The 15,295-nt window shown below is 40.2% G+C and overlaps 1 protein-coding gene across 3 annotated transcripts in view; it reads right to left on the bottom strand.

Moving 5' to 3' along the window:
• trmt11 (tRNA methyltransferase 11 homolog) overlaps positions 1-15,295 on the bottom strand; it is a 74,769-nt gene that overhangs the window by 22,144 nt on the left and 37,330 nt on the right. For 2 of the 3 annotated variants that reach the window (XM_059981511.1, XM_059981513.1), the window contains 2 exons: positions 13,930-14,061; positions 8,193-8,313 (listed from right to left, as the gene is read on the bottom strand). In XM_059981511.1, the coding sequence (XP_059837494.1) occupies positions 8,193-8,313; positions 13,930-14,061 (253 nt within the window). The remainder of the gene's footprint in view (positions 1-8,192; positions 8,314-13,929; positions 14,062-15,295) is intronic. The other variant, XM_059981512.1, reaches the window with a different exon arrangement.

Below are 15,295 nucleotides of genomic sequence, written 5' to 3'. Positions count from 1 at the left end.
TGGAGAAGTGTGGACAGTTCTGCTGACATTGGAGAGATCTCAGATGAGGCTCACAAGAATGATTTTGGGAATGATAGGGCTATCGTACGAGGAGCATTTGATGGCTCTGGACCTGTACTCATTGAAATTCAGAAGAATGGAGGGGGGGGGGTGATCTCATTCGAACCTATCATGAAAGGCCTAGGTAGAGTGGATGTGGAAGAAGATGATTCCTGTAGTATAGTGGGGGGAGTCCAGAACCAGAAAGCATAGCCTCGGAATAGAGGGATGTCCACTTAGAAAAGAGGAATTTCTTTAGCCAGAGGGTGGTGAAACCATGGAATTCATTGCCACAGGTGGCTGTGGAGGCCAAGTCATTGGGTATGCGTAAGGTAGTAGTTGATAGGTTCCTGATTAGCCAGGGGTTGAAAAGTTATGGGAAGAAATCAAGAGAATTGGATTGAGAGGAACAATGGATGAAATGGTGGAGCAGGCTCATTTGGGCTAAATGGCCTAATTCTGCTTCCAGTTCTTATGGTCCTATAGAACGTGGGAAGTAGAATCCGACAAGCTTTGGCTCATTAAACCCTGGACTCAGGCTTCAGCCGGACATCAATCCACATTCTGGAATCCAGCACTGCCCGTAAGCCTAGCCCCATTCCAGACCCCAGTATTCCCAACCCAAGCACCAACCACATAGCCAGCCTAACACTCCCTGAAATGCACAGCCAACTCTGCAAGCAGGTGAATTTACAGATGGAATAAAGAGGATTCAGTGTATCAGTGTGTGAGCCAGATGCTGAAACATAAGGGTTTCTAGAAAATTAGATACTGAATTAATGGAATTTAACTATGCTGTATTGCCAAATCTACAACACTAATACGGCCTTTACTGATGCAATAAACTGATCAATTATGTAAAATCAACAAAATGAAGAATATAATTTGTCTAATATGGCATCAAATTTTAATTCATATTATTTTGTTCACACTGTGTCAGTGCAGAAAACTTTTAGATCCAATTTTCATAATCCAAATAGGACTGATTTCCAAATCTAATTTGGACAACAATCATAAACAACATAATCTTAAGTCTTGTGATTATTATTAGCTGATAAATATATTACAGTCATCTTTCTATATTTTAAAATTTTCTCAATTTTGTTCAAATAACAGCATTTCAGAGTGAAAGGCCAACTAAGATTGTTTCCGATGTTGGGGAAGTCCAGAACGAGGGGTCACAGTTCAAGGATAAAGGGGAAGCCTTTTAGGACCGAGATGAGGAAAAACTTCTTTACACAGAGAGTGGTGAATCTGTGGAATTCTCTGCCACTGGAAACAGTTAAGGCCGGTTCATTGGCTATATTTAAGAAGAAGTTAGATATGGCCCTCGTGGCTAAAGGGATCGGGGGGATGGAGAGAAAGCAGGTACAAGGTTCTGAGTTGGATGATCAGCCATGATCATACTGAATGGCAGTGCAGGCTCGAAGGGCCGAATGGCCCACTCCTGCACCTATTTTCTATGTTTTTTGTGTTTTCTAAACTTTGCTTCCAAAAATGTGGTAAGAGCTCGCACATATTAATGCTGAAATACATGGAATTCATACAAAAGATCAAGAACATAGTGTACTGGAATCAGTCATTACATCTGAAACAGCACTGTAGGGTAACTTATACTCTAACATAAATAAAGGCAGCACACACAAAATGCTGGTGGAACGCAGCAGGCCAGGCAGCATCTATAGCAAGAAGTACAGTTGACGTTTCGGGCCAAGACCCTTCGTCAGAACTAACTGAAAGATAGTAAGAGATTTGAAAGTGGGAGGAGGATCCGAAATGATAGAAGACAGGAGGGGGAGGGATGAAGCTAAGAGCTGGAAAGTTGATTAGCAAAAGGGATACAGAGCAGATTATTTTTACAAACAGTACCCATGAAAATGAGAAAGGCAACCAGTCTGTTTTCATCAGAGACTAGCATAGTTTACATAAAGGTTCTGAGAGTCAATGGAGATGAGAGGGTAGATAGCAAATCGAAGCAAAGACCCGAGTCTTACCACTTGCTTGTTTAGATCACTGCTTAAGTAAATCACAATCATTCTAGCACCTTAACTCCATCCACAACAGGGAGGGTGTCCCAGTAGCCAACCATTTTAATTCCACTCCTGCACAGCTGCTCTCAAGTTGGAGGAGCAACATCTCATGTTGCATTTGGGTAGCCTCCAACCTGACAGCATGAACATCAATTACTACAATTTCTGCTAATTTCTCCCCTTTCCTTTTCCATTCCCTATTTTGGCTGCCCTCTTGCCCCTTCTCTTCTCCTCACCTGCCTATCACCTCCCTCTAATGCCCCTCCTCCTCTGTTTTCTCACATGGTCTACACTCCTCTCCTATCACATTCCTTCTTCTTCAGCCCTTTGCCTTTTCAACCTACTATCTCCCAACTTCTCACTTCATATCCCCCCACCCTCACCCACCTACCCTCTCACATGGCTTCACCTATCACCTTCCAGCTTACACTCCTTCCCCTCCCTCCACACTCTCATTTTTATTTCTTCCCTCCGCCCCCTACTCGTCCTGGTGAAAGGAATCGGCCAAAACGTCAACTCTTTAATCCTCTCCATAGATGCTGCCTGACCTGCTGAGCTCCTCCACCATTTTGTGTGTTACTCAGGATTTCCAGCATCTGCAGAATCTCTTGTGTGTCACAATCATTCAACACCAGTTTGATTAATTCGCCTTCATGCAAGTGTCAACTTGAAAACTTCTTCCCAGCTTCAGTGAATAGTTTCAGAATATGAATTTAACCAAATATGAACTAGCTCTTTCAGAGTCCATTTTCAGAAGACACGCTTTCAAAAGAGGATGACTTCAGCTCCAATGTAGAAGTAGTCCATACGTGGAAACTTGGAGGACCGAGCAATGAGTAGCAATGAGCTTCCATTGGTCTCCGCCCAGGCACTGCCAGAAGGCAAGGCTTCCAGCACAGTGTCATTAAAAATCAAAATATATGCAAACAGGGGACAAAAATCACCCCTTTTATTGGCGTGGGATCTTGACAGGACCTTCAGGCAGCTGCATTTTAAAACTAAGTACGGTGCACAGACTAGGCATAGATTAACTAATCTTCTCTGCTTACTGCCTACCAATCATCACAGCTTCAATATAACATAAGAAACAACTCCTACTGATAGAACACTCTTCCTAAATTCCACTTTCCCAACATGAGTGGAAAATCGCTAACTACCAAACAGTAAAGGACAGAACATGGAGCTGAAGTGTGCAGGCACAATGTCATGCTTGGATTCTGACCATACTAAGAAAGAGGAGTGTCAAGTCATTGGTATTTAAGAATTGCTACTGAATTCCACCAGAACCACAGCTTTACTTTCCAGAGAGCCAGCAGACTAGGTATAAGAAAAACAAATTGAAGCTTCTGCTTCTGCTTGAACTCCTATGTTCTGTCTGCCAGAGAAAGCAGGATGTCCTTGTGGCCACACATTTTAATTCCACGTCCCATTCTGATATGTCTATCCATGGCCTCCTCTACTGTCACAATGAAGCCACACTCAAGTTGGAGGAACAACACCTTATATACCGGCTGGGTAGCCACCAACCTGATGGCATGAACATTGACTTCTCTAACTTCCGTTAATGCCCCTCCTCCCCTTCTTACCTCATCCCTGATATATTTAGTTTTTTTTCCCCCTCCCTTTTTTTCTTTCTCTCTTTGCTCATCACTCTGCCTGTTCTCCATCTCCCTCTGGTGCTCCCCTCCCCCTTTCTTTCTCCCTAGGCCTCCCATCCCATGATCCTTTCCCTTCTCTAGCTCTGTATCCCTTTTGCCAATCACCTTTCTGGCTCTCAGCTTCACCCCACCCGCTCCGGTCTTCTATCATTTCGCATTTTCCCCTCTCTTTCAAATCTCTTACTATCTTTCCTTTCAGTTAGTCCTGATGAAGGGTCTCGGCCCAAAACGTCGACAGTGCTTCTCCCTATAGATGCTGCCTAGCCTGCTGTGTTCTACCAGCATTTTGTGTGTGTTCCTTGAAGCTTTTGCCTAGATTAATCCATTGACATGCCAGCAGATCACACAGTGGGATGACAAAGTGTGAGAACCAGCTCTTTTAACCACTCCGCTGACCAAACTCCACAATGAAAGCTGGGAGAGTGGCAGAATGGTGGTGGGGGGGAGGGGTGTTCGGAGGTCAAGACCAAGTTATTCAAAAAGAGAAAACTTTGGCTGTGCATTCAAGCTCTCAATTCCACAACTTATCAAACACTAAAGGTGAGATCAGATCAGCACCAGTGTTTAGAGTCAACACAGTAACGGGACCCTTAGCCTACATAGTCCACGCCGAACTATTAATCTGCCCTGTCCCATCGACCTGTAAGTTGGCATAAGTTGTTTTTGACATTTCAAGGAACTGTAGGGAAAGTAATAGATGGATCTTGTCCCTAGAGAAAACGATAGAGATAAATTTCCTTATATATAATGTAGGTTGGGATTTGATGCTGTAGCTGCCATTTTCTGTGTGGGCAGTCAGTTAGATTTTGTGCGAGGGTGGGGTTAGGGTTTGATGATCCAGCTGTCATTTTTCATGTGGGTGATCTGTTAGTTTTTTTTGTGTGGGGGAGGGTGTGGGTTTGGGACTTGCAAGTTTTGTTGACGTCTTTTCTTTCAACGACTGCTGTATTTCTTGGCTATCTGGAGAAGAGGGATATCAGAGTTGTAGTGTACGTGCATAAGTTGACTATGAAAATTAACCTTTGGTGTGTTGCCTATAAAATAAGCCTCTGAGCATTTTATTCGTTGACAGATATTCTAATCTACTGTTTAGTTTGCCTTACAGAAGACAACAGGGATATCTACAAGATAACAGAAAGGCTTCATTGTCTACAGCTTGGGATTGCATGGTAAAATGTTGGCATTTCCCAGCACATTGCACAGTCATTTTAGGATCTCTACACAAAATGTGGAAAGTCTTAAATAGTAGTCTGCGGTTCACTGAAGCTGGAGTCCTCATGGAGCTCAGTAAGGAAACAAAAACACCCTGGCCCAGACTGGACAGTGCAAAGACTGCTTTATCATTCATTCACGAGGAAATCTGCAGATGCTGGAAATTCAAGTAACACACACAAAATGCTGGTGGAACGCAGCAGGCCAGGCAGCCTCTATAGGATGCTGTACTGTGCTTCTTCCTACAGATGCTGCCTGGACTGTTGTGTTCCACCAGTATTTTGTGTGTGTTGTTTATCATTCACTCAATGGGTTGGGGGGGGGGGGATGGCAACAGAGGACTGAGACAAGGGTTGGTTAATTTAGAAATTTGCAAGTACTTTTTAATGTTTCTTAAATGTTTAGAATGGTTCTCTCCAGTTATTAAAGATTTTAAAACTATTCTCAATATCTTCTGAAACTTACTAGCGTCAAATACATTCAATGGTTTCACACATAAGCCAGATAAATGTGAATTTTTTCCTCTTTTTCTCTGTACCACAAATACTCTTCCTCCCCCCTCTCCAACCACCTGTGATCCTTCTCAGTCACAAATACTCTATTTCCTAACAATAAGAAACACATGCAGACTCCATACTCCAGGCTGCCACTCTGCGGATCGGTCCTGATACAGGGTCTTGGCCCAAAATATTGATCATCCCTCTGTCTCCACAGATGCTGCCTGACGCACATCTAGATGGAGGGCTATGGTCCAGGTACAGGTTGGTGGAACTAGGCAGAGCAACGGTTCAGCATGGACAAGAGAGGCTGAAGCACCTTTGTCTGTGTTGTAAAGCTCTCTGACTCTATCACTATGACTAAGCCAGCACCAGTAGTCTATAGTGTCTTTTAGGGATAAACTTATTTGGTGATCTATATTGAGCACACTGACTGCAAATCTGGGTTTAACTACCCACAAAACTTATTGTGAAATTTGATATTTGGGTTTAATTCAAACTTCCAAAAGAATGTAATCTAGGGACTGGTGAAAGGAGTGACTAGTGAGGCTGACCCAGAGAGAATTACAGCAGTTAACTCTTTACCTTACTTCAAGTTACCAATGCTACTTACCGTCACTCTGGATTCCCTTCAATTAAAGGGGGAAAAAACCTCATGGGAGCTTGTGTATCCTAAAGGCGCACAACTTTCTGTCCCCTGAACAACTTTGTAATCAAAAAAATCCACAGATCCCAGCAGAGAACATTAGTTGCTTTGCAAGCAACAACTAAGTGGTGTGGAGCACCAGGAGAATCATGAGGCAGTTGGTCCCGAATGATGATCACAGACTCATTATGATCACTGAAATGTTCCCACCACTTTAAAGTAACTTCAATCACAGCTCCTCCACTCTAATTTGCTCAGAGAAGGGATTCCTAACCTGGGGTCCATAGACCCCCTTGCTTGACGGTATTGGTGCATGACCCCTGGCCTAGACACTTCCTTATTCTTGTAAGAGCAATTGCCAAAAGCATTTAAATTAGCATAAGAACAACTTTGCTTGCAGTATGATGAAACACAATGTGGTACAGGAAAATGAAGTATTTAAATTGCTAAAAAATCAAAAACAATGGTAACAGTGACTGTAAAGACTGGCTTAACAAAAACGTCCATCATTCTCCATGTGATAAGTCTACTTTAAATGTACCTACAGTATCAAGTTACATTTTTTAATAATGAAGCCTTATTTTCAAATTGCGAAACAGAAAAGCAGCTTGAGGCAGGGAGCTTCAGAGTTAATATCTGAGTTAGCATCTCAGAATAGTACATCTCCAATTACATCTGACTGAGGATTCATCCAAACCAAATATCCATTTTATTCGTGGATTTACAAAGGTCTGTTGCGCCTTACTAGATTCTTAATTAATTGTGGTTGAAGCAAACAGCAGCCCGAGCCATTGTCTAGAGGAAGTACATTGGAGGATGGCGCAGTGAGCAGAGACAGGAAAACGACAGATAAACAACTACTTTAAAACTATAAGCACAATCCTTCTTTCGCAGATAAGCAAGGGAAACAACTGCTAGGCAGTACAGACCTACAATTGAACTGTTGTTTCCAAGACAAAAAGTTGGCCTGTCAACCACTCCTTCAGCATTCACAAACCACAGTCACCTCACTTGCTCTCCTGAGGAGAATTCTTGACGTTTCTCTCTGCTCAATCATAATTAAATATTTGATCCGCACTGTGCAAAAGTCTTAGGAACATATATACGAGCGACTAGGCAGCCTAAGACTTTTGCACAGTGCTGTATTTGTCAACGTGGAGTGGAAAGCGAGTTTGTAAATCTGACGGGAGCAAAGGATGTTGGGAATGGCGAGGGTGGAGTGTTGCATGAGGGGTATGAATCAGGTGGCAGAGAAGGGCAGCCCTGAAACACCAGGCAAGGTCATTTGATTCCAAACAATTGGTTTATTGATCATTACAGAATGCGCTTCTGGTACATCCTGCTCCCTCCCCTTTCATTCCCCTTTTCCCAACCATGATTCCCCTTCTCCCTGCCCTCTTTCCATTCTCAGTCCACAATAGAGACCCATTATCAAAATCAGGTTTATCACACTCACATACGTAATGATTTTGTTTGCAACAGCAGCAGTACAGTGCAATTCAAAAAATTACTACAGTACTGTGCAAAATTCTTTGGCACCCTAGCTATATATATGTGCCTAATGTTTTTGCACAGTACTATAAATTCCAGAATATCGCAATCAAGAAGAAAAACCTCCAAGTTCTAGAAATCTAACGTCAATTACTCAACTATCTGCCTATAACCATCTAATCTATTAACCTTTTTTCTATGCATTTTCAAGTAAATGACCTATTGTGCATCCTCAAGTGAATTTCTCAACAGTCTACATTCTTGTGTATTAACATTCTTGCAGCTTTCCATCCTGTTCCTGTCCAAATATTTTTGCAGCTCTTTTGAAAATATCTCAATCATTTCCAAATTTAAAAATTTGAAGGACAAGAAGAGTGAAAGAGTATCAAAAGAGTGAACTGTTTTCCTGATCCCAAGTCCACTCAATTGTTTACTCAGATCACAAAAGATCAATACTTTATGCAGTTTTTCTGAAAAGAAATAAAATGTGAATAAAATCATAACAACATAATTTTCCTTTATCACCTGATAAAAGCAGCTGATTAAAATTAACCCTTTTTCATGATAGCCTCTTTCCCTTTTCCAGGTAACGTAAAAGACGTAAGTTCAGCTTTCATACCTCAAATTCTTTCACCTTTTCCATTGTGATTAGTTGTCGAGATGTGTGAGTTGTAAGAGGCTGTTCACAGTTACTAATAAGCTTCAGGCAAGGATGTTGAGGGATAACATCTTCAGAGTAGCTGAAATAAAGATAAAACAGGCAAATGTGAAACATAGTCCAAGGAATGACAACTCTCAAACTGACATCTTTGAGGCCCGTTTATTCCATGACCCGTACCTTGTATTTGTATACATTAGCAGGAAGACAACTCATGTAGGTGGGATCAAACAATGCAGCATCCAAACGGCACAGAGCAAAATCATTTCCACAAGGCCATAACTTTAAATGAGTATTCCACTGTGAAAATCCAGCTTCTCCTATTAAGGCATTAGTGCATTGAAAGCACAACCTGTGAACCCTGGTGTCATCTTATTTCCCATTTACATGCTGTAGTTAATTATATATGGTGGCGCAGTGGTTAGCACAATGCTCTACTGTACCAGCAACCTGGGTTCAATTCCCGCTGCTGTCTGTAAGGAGTTTGTACGTTCTCTCTGTGACCGTGTGGGTTTCCTCCCACAGTCCAAAGACAAACCGGTTGGTAGGTTAATAGATCATTGTAAATTGTCCTATGATTAGACTAGGGCTAAATTGGCGTTTGCTAGCCGGCACAGCTCGAAGGGTCAGAAAAGCCTATTCCACACTAAACAAATAAATAATCATGCAACTCCTGATTAAATTGTATACTAAAAGTGGCATGATAGAGAATATTATTTTTTCCTCCTCATCTGTATTTATTTCTCTTTCTGGTCATAAATGTGTGGTGTTTTCTAAACAAGATTACCAAGACATTTGTATTATATTGTATGCCGCACGTGTAAAACTTCCGTGAGGTGATATTTGGCATATTTATCTGCTGTTTGGGTCATCAAACTGTAGAAAGTGTGTAGAATAGATAATATCATTGTGATCTCAGGGAAGGGAGGGCCAGCACTTCTTTGGCAGTCACTTTGACACAGTACATCCTGCATTGAGTGCTCGTGGAATTACAAGGCAGTTTTAAATCGTTTTAATTGCCAGAGATATTTGCCTGTGCTAAGTCTTACATTTTTGCCAATATAAATTTCTAACTTATGAAATGAATTTTATGAATTAGATAAACATATTATTATTTGAAAGCTATATCCCCATGAAGATCATAGTCTCATTGTAAAACCTTCCAAACCAAGTTAATGGTAAAGTTTTCTCAATTTCTTTTCAATATAGGGATGTACCATCAAATAAATTTTGCTTTGGAGTTTCCTTCCAACCATTTTAAGTGACTGTTACGATATATTCTGTACTTGGGCTATATAGCAAAATATTAACTTCAGCAACAAATCTTTAGGCCTGAACATGGATGGCAGATTAAATTTTAAATGCAGCTCTGGACAATGTGCTCTGAGAGCTGTGAACAGCAGATAATTGAAAAATCCAACAATGCTGATTATTTGACAATGCTGATCTAATACTGAGATGGAAACAAAAGAATAGAATACAATTATTAATGGATCAGCGTCCCAAATTTCCCAGTAGTATGTCACACATCACCGTTGTAGATATGGAATCACACTGATCATAACTACTGATAGTACATGGTTTGTCACCGTTGTGGTAAAAACAGCTAAGTGAGAGGGATAAAGAGATGATTCTCCAACACTGTGATTTATCTGCATTGCAGACACTGTAACCTCCAGACATCAATGGCAGAAAGAACTATTGCAATCTATGATAAATATTCTTATTTAAGTATGAAGTGGCCGATCATGTATGGCATTTACACATAATCTTTGAATCTATAGAATACATTGCAACACAAAGATTTACTCCGTGCACCATCTGCAATTAAATCATAACTACAATAACTTTTTTTTATTAAGCGCTTGCTTAGCATGCGAGAGGTAGCGGGATCGACGTTCACATTCTCCATGGACATTTTGTATTCAGAGGAACTCGCCTCATCAAATCCCTGCGAAGCTTGGAATGCTCAAAAGATGCGGCTGGTTCGAATCCGGCTCGAGGGATCAGGACTTCTTCTACTGCGCCCATCATCAATTTCATACCATAGAGCTTAACTACAATAATTATACATCAGTTCTCAGCAAAATTTGAACCCAGAGCATCTTCTGTCGCACGCGGGACAGTAGCGTAGTGGTTAGCACACCACCTTACAGTATCTGCGGCCCGGGGTTCAATTTCCGCTGCTGCTTGCAAGGAGTTTGTACTTCCTACTTGTGACTGTGTGGGTTTCCTACAGGAGCCCTGGTTTCCTCCCACTGTCTAAATGTAAATTAAACCATGATTAGACTAGGATTTAATTGGAGGATTGTTGGGCAGGGTGGCTTGAAGGGTCACAAGGGCCTATTTGGTGCTGCATCTCAATAAATAAATAAACCTTATAGTTCTGAGACTGATTTCGCTTAACGTGCCATTTTTACATGAATTACGAGTGTATAAGGCAATGCTTCTGATTTAGCTGAATTATTGGTTTGCAGCACCCCCATCTGGCAGTATTTAAGAACTACACAATATCTGGAAGTTACAATGTAAAATCTATTGCCCTTGTTAAAGAATCAGAATCGGGTTTATTATCATTGACATATGTCATGATATTTGCCATTTTGTTGCAGCAGTTTAGTGCAAGACATAAAAATGATTGTTACAATAAAATAAATAAATATTGCAAACTACCTACCCGCCTGCATCATAAGTTCACTCTTGTCCCATTTTTATAAGACCATGAGACACAGGAGCAGAACTAGGCAAACAGAAACAGTGCGGTTCCCGCATCAAGCCACAAACCTGGAGTGCAAACAAATGATCCTCAATCCTAACAGACAGCTTACAAAAGCCTCACTCAGCCCAAGCATAAAAAAAGGGAAACAAATTACTTCAATTTTCAAAGAAGAGGATATATAAATGAAGCCCAAGTATATAAAAGATTGCTATAGACAGGAGTATGATAAAAACAATCATTTTAAAAAATTATATAAAGGAACACAAATACAAAACCAAAGAGCTGGAAGAGAATGGTTACATACAATCAGGGGTCAGTCAGAGTAATGCGTCTAATTTTGCTCAAGCCAAGCAAAAGAATATTAAAGTCCTGGGAAGAGTGCCACATTGATAAGATGATATCTCTATAATAAAACAAAAGTTTTTATACACAAAAACAAAGGAGTTTAATAAATACCAAACTAATTACAAAAAGAGACTGAGGAGGATAAATAGTTAAAGATCATTTTACCATTTAATGAATCAGTAACAGGGGATCTAAACTACTAGACAGGTATATGGAGGAATTTAAGGTGCGGGGTTATTTGGGAGGCAGGGTTTAAGAGTCGGCGCAACATTGTGGGCCGAAGGGCCTGTACTGTGCTGTACTGTTCTATGTTCCATGTAAACTTTCAGAGCGAGATTTACTCTGTCCTCTATCTAGTACACATTCAAATTTTGCTAAAATGTATGAGTTGAAATGCCTTATAGTAAAATATTCAAAAAATATCCTATTAACAATTGCTATGCTGCCTGCTCAATTTCCAAAATAGTTTGCAGACAGCTACCAAATTGTGGATGAGCCTCTTTTAAAATGGAGACTTTAAGCAGAACTTTTTTTTTTTATTTGTGATCCTTCAAGCCAGTGGGAAAATGTGAGCTGCATTGGGTTATATTTTGTGTGTATGACCGCCAGGCTGATTGGTATTTCTTTGCCCATAAGCTTCAAATACTGTTTATCTCTTTGATTCTATTACTTCAGCCAGATATTCATGATGATCTACTCACGCAGCTCCTGGATACGCACTTCACTGCACGCAAATAATTCCAAAATAAATTCTAAACTAAATTTTATACAGAATTTTCAAATGAATATAAACAACATCCCAATAACAAGGGGACTTAAGGTTGATGGGAATTACATACCAACATAGAGAACAGGAATTAAAGTAATGAAAGAGGATGTATTTCTGGACATTGTACATGATAAAAAGTATTGTAAGATCTCTTACAAGTATCTCAATCCATTAGTTGTTCAATGAGATACACTAAAAAGCATACTTATTATGGGGCAGGCTTGAGCAAAGCGCAATGTTACACATGAGCAAAACATGCTGCCATTGAGCAGTATTATCTGCAGCTTAAAGGAATTTTATTAAGATTTTATGATATATTTCATTCTATGAAACCAAATCATTACTTCCAACATTTAGTACGTGTTTGTTTTCAAAAGGAAAAGACTGTTTAAATGAGGTTTTTTTCTCAGTGCAAACAAATGTAAGTACTTTGCACACTGCGCCACATGGAACAGAAACACTAGAAGATAACATCCTGAAGATTTGAATAACATTCCCATATTACAATAATATGAGCAGTTCACCTTACTTGTGAAATGCTTCTGATAACACAGTTGTTACAATACCACGTGTGAGACCATTCCTGTGAACAGCATTGCAAAAAATAGCCAACTGAATATTTGGAATGTACCAAAATTCAACCAACCCACTCACCAGATTCTGATTCACTTGCCCCACCTCTGACAAGACCTGCCAATACCTTGTTATATTCATCAGCCACTTTATAACGCAAAGAACTGGTGTAAAAGCAAGCCAGCCTTGAAGGCAGGGTACTGTCAATGGAGGTTAATTGGGTAGTTGTATTCCATTTTGCACAGATCTTTTCAAGTTATGCCATACGGGTCACAAGGGAAAGGAAAAGTGCCTTGGTGTTGTAAGATTTCATCTATGATATTGAATTCATCCAAGGTTCTAGTTCAACAGGGCATGAAGTGCAGATATTTCAACTGTGTAATGTTGCCTCTCCTCCCGAACTAGCAACCTAACAAAAATAATTCATCTTGCATTAACTTGATTTTCTATATTTAACTGAAACATAATGTCAATATGATAAAACATCGAATCATTCCCTTTATGGGGGAATGGTTCGATGGTATAAATTTGTAAACAGAATTTCAAAACTCTGACCACAGACCTTGGATGGCAGGATTGATTTCTGTTTCTACCAAAGGAGGTGTAAGGTGCTCCTTCCCTCCGCTAGCCTGCAGGTCACCCCCTGGGCAAGGTGCAGCACCTGCTGAGCACCCCTGCACCCCCACCTTCCCTCGCCCCTAAATCAGGGTCACGTGAAGCCATGATATCAGGTCGTACGAGCAGCTGGTGCAAACCACGAGTCCTGGTTATGCGACTGCTGACGTCAGGCAGACAGTCTGAAGGGTATTGATAATGGCTGGGATCACCCATCTTGTGAAGACACTGCCCAGAAGAAGTCAATGGCAAACCACTTCTGTAGAAAAATTTGCCAAGAACAACCATGCTCAAAAGACCATGATTGCCCATGTCATATGACACAGCAGGCAATGATGACGATGAATCACAGCCCACTTCAATGTGTCTTTCTTGGATTGGACTGCTTTTCGACACGTATCTCTTCAACAAGTAGGAGTCTTTTCTATTAAAAAATCAAAGGAGAAACTTCTGACAAAACAAAAATAACAGAAGAATATATTTTACATTCTTCGTCCAAGGAAGTGTCATTTATAATTTAAAATATAGCTTGCTTCATGAGATAAATATATGTAATAAACCAATTCATAAAATATCAAATATGTGGCTAAGACCAGACTTCTTTTTATGGGTTCCTGTAAAGTTCAAATATAAGATGGTATAATTTTCATTAAGGACAAAAATAAATTGATATATACTCAAGTTTATACACAGGTAGCCAGTATACTAGCCGACCATTCATGACCAGGTTTTCTGCAGCCAAGTTGAGTAGGTCAATAAAAATATCACTCAGATGATAATTCATGGAGACTGGAACATGACTTTCAATACTGAAAGACAAAAAGCAAACAATTCCAATCAATCACTTTTCAGGTGACACACCAGCTTTATTAAGCAAGAAGCCCTAATTTGATTCTTTTCGTGATCTACTTTTCCTGTGTCTTAACAATGAATTCTAGCTTTATTTCTCTCCTTTTCTCTGGTAATGCTCGGAACAACCTGAAATACAAGCACAGATTCCTCTGGCTTTTCTTCAAAACTAAGGCTTCACATACCAAGACATCCAGCACTGAATGTCTCTCTCAATGTATTAGCCAGAATAGGTACGAGACTCAGATAGTAGTTTCACCTATACACTTTTGAGTTTCTATAGTAAACACTTGACTTCAGGTCAGAGATGAGGAGGAATTTCATTACCCAGAGAGTAGTGAATCAGTGGAACTATTTGCCACAGGTGACTGTGGAGGCAAAGTCATTGGGTATATTTAAGGCTGAGGTAGATAGATTCTTGATTAGTCAGGGAATGAAGGGATATGGGAAGATAGCGGGAGATTGGGGCTGAGAGGGAAAATGGATCAGCCCTGCTGAAATGGTGCAGCAGACTCAATGGGCCTAATGGCCTAATTCTGCTCCTATATCTTATTTGGTTCAGAATTGTATTATTCAGTTTGTTGATGCTTGATCTTTGGTAGTCAGCAACATTGATCATCGACCTACAGATTATTTTAAAATTTAATTTTTATTACTGTCAGCATGTTTTGCCTATTTATACATGAATTACAGATTAGCTCCTCCCTCACTTAGTGGAGTTAAAGATGCTATCTGACACACGACTGCCACCTGGTGGATAAAGTTAATACCATGAAATAAAACTAAGGGAAACATCAAGTCAACAAGAAAAAAAAACTTTCTCATGTATAACGTTCTTTTAACATCCAGACATCCACAACTTTATTCAAAACTAGTATTTAAAGGTGGCTCAGTGCCTTTTGATGTCCTGGTAATTTAAGCTTGGCGCTGTATAACAGAGTATGACAATTAGAGAGGGAGGTTAACTCCGGACCTGAGCCCAAACTTCTTCTTGATCCTCAGAAGCACAATTTCTGCTTCTGGCCACAATAACAAATTTTAAATGGGTCATCGGTCAGGAAGAATCCTAATCTGCATATTTTCATGGATTCCTCCCCTAATCATCAATTGATGAAGACAACAGCAATGCCAAAACAGAGCTGTAAACAAGCAGAAAGATCACTATGAACATTTTACTTTCACAAATGGGGAGCC

This window comes from Hypanus sabinus, chromosome 10 (assembly GCF_030144855.1).
Source record: "Hypanus sabinus isolate sHypSab1 chromosome 10, sHypSab1.hap1, whole genome shotgun sequence".
In the NCBI taxonomy this organism is placed as follows: Eukaryota; Metazoa; Chordata; class Chondrichthyes; order Myliobatiformes; family Dasyatidae; genus Hypanus; species Hypanus sabinus.
Note: the sequence above shows the minus strand (reverse complement) of the source record. Positions and strands in the feature narration are given on the sequence as shown.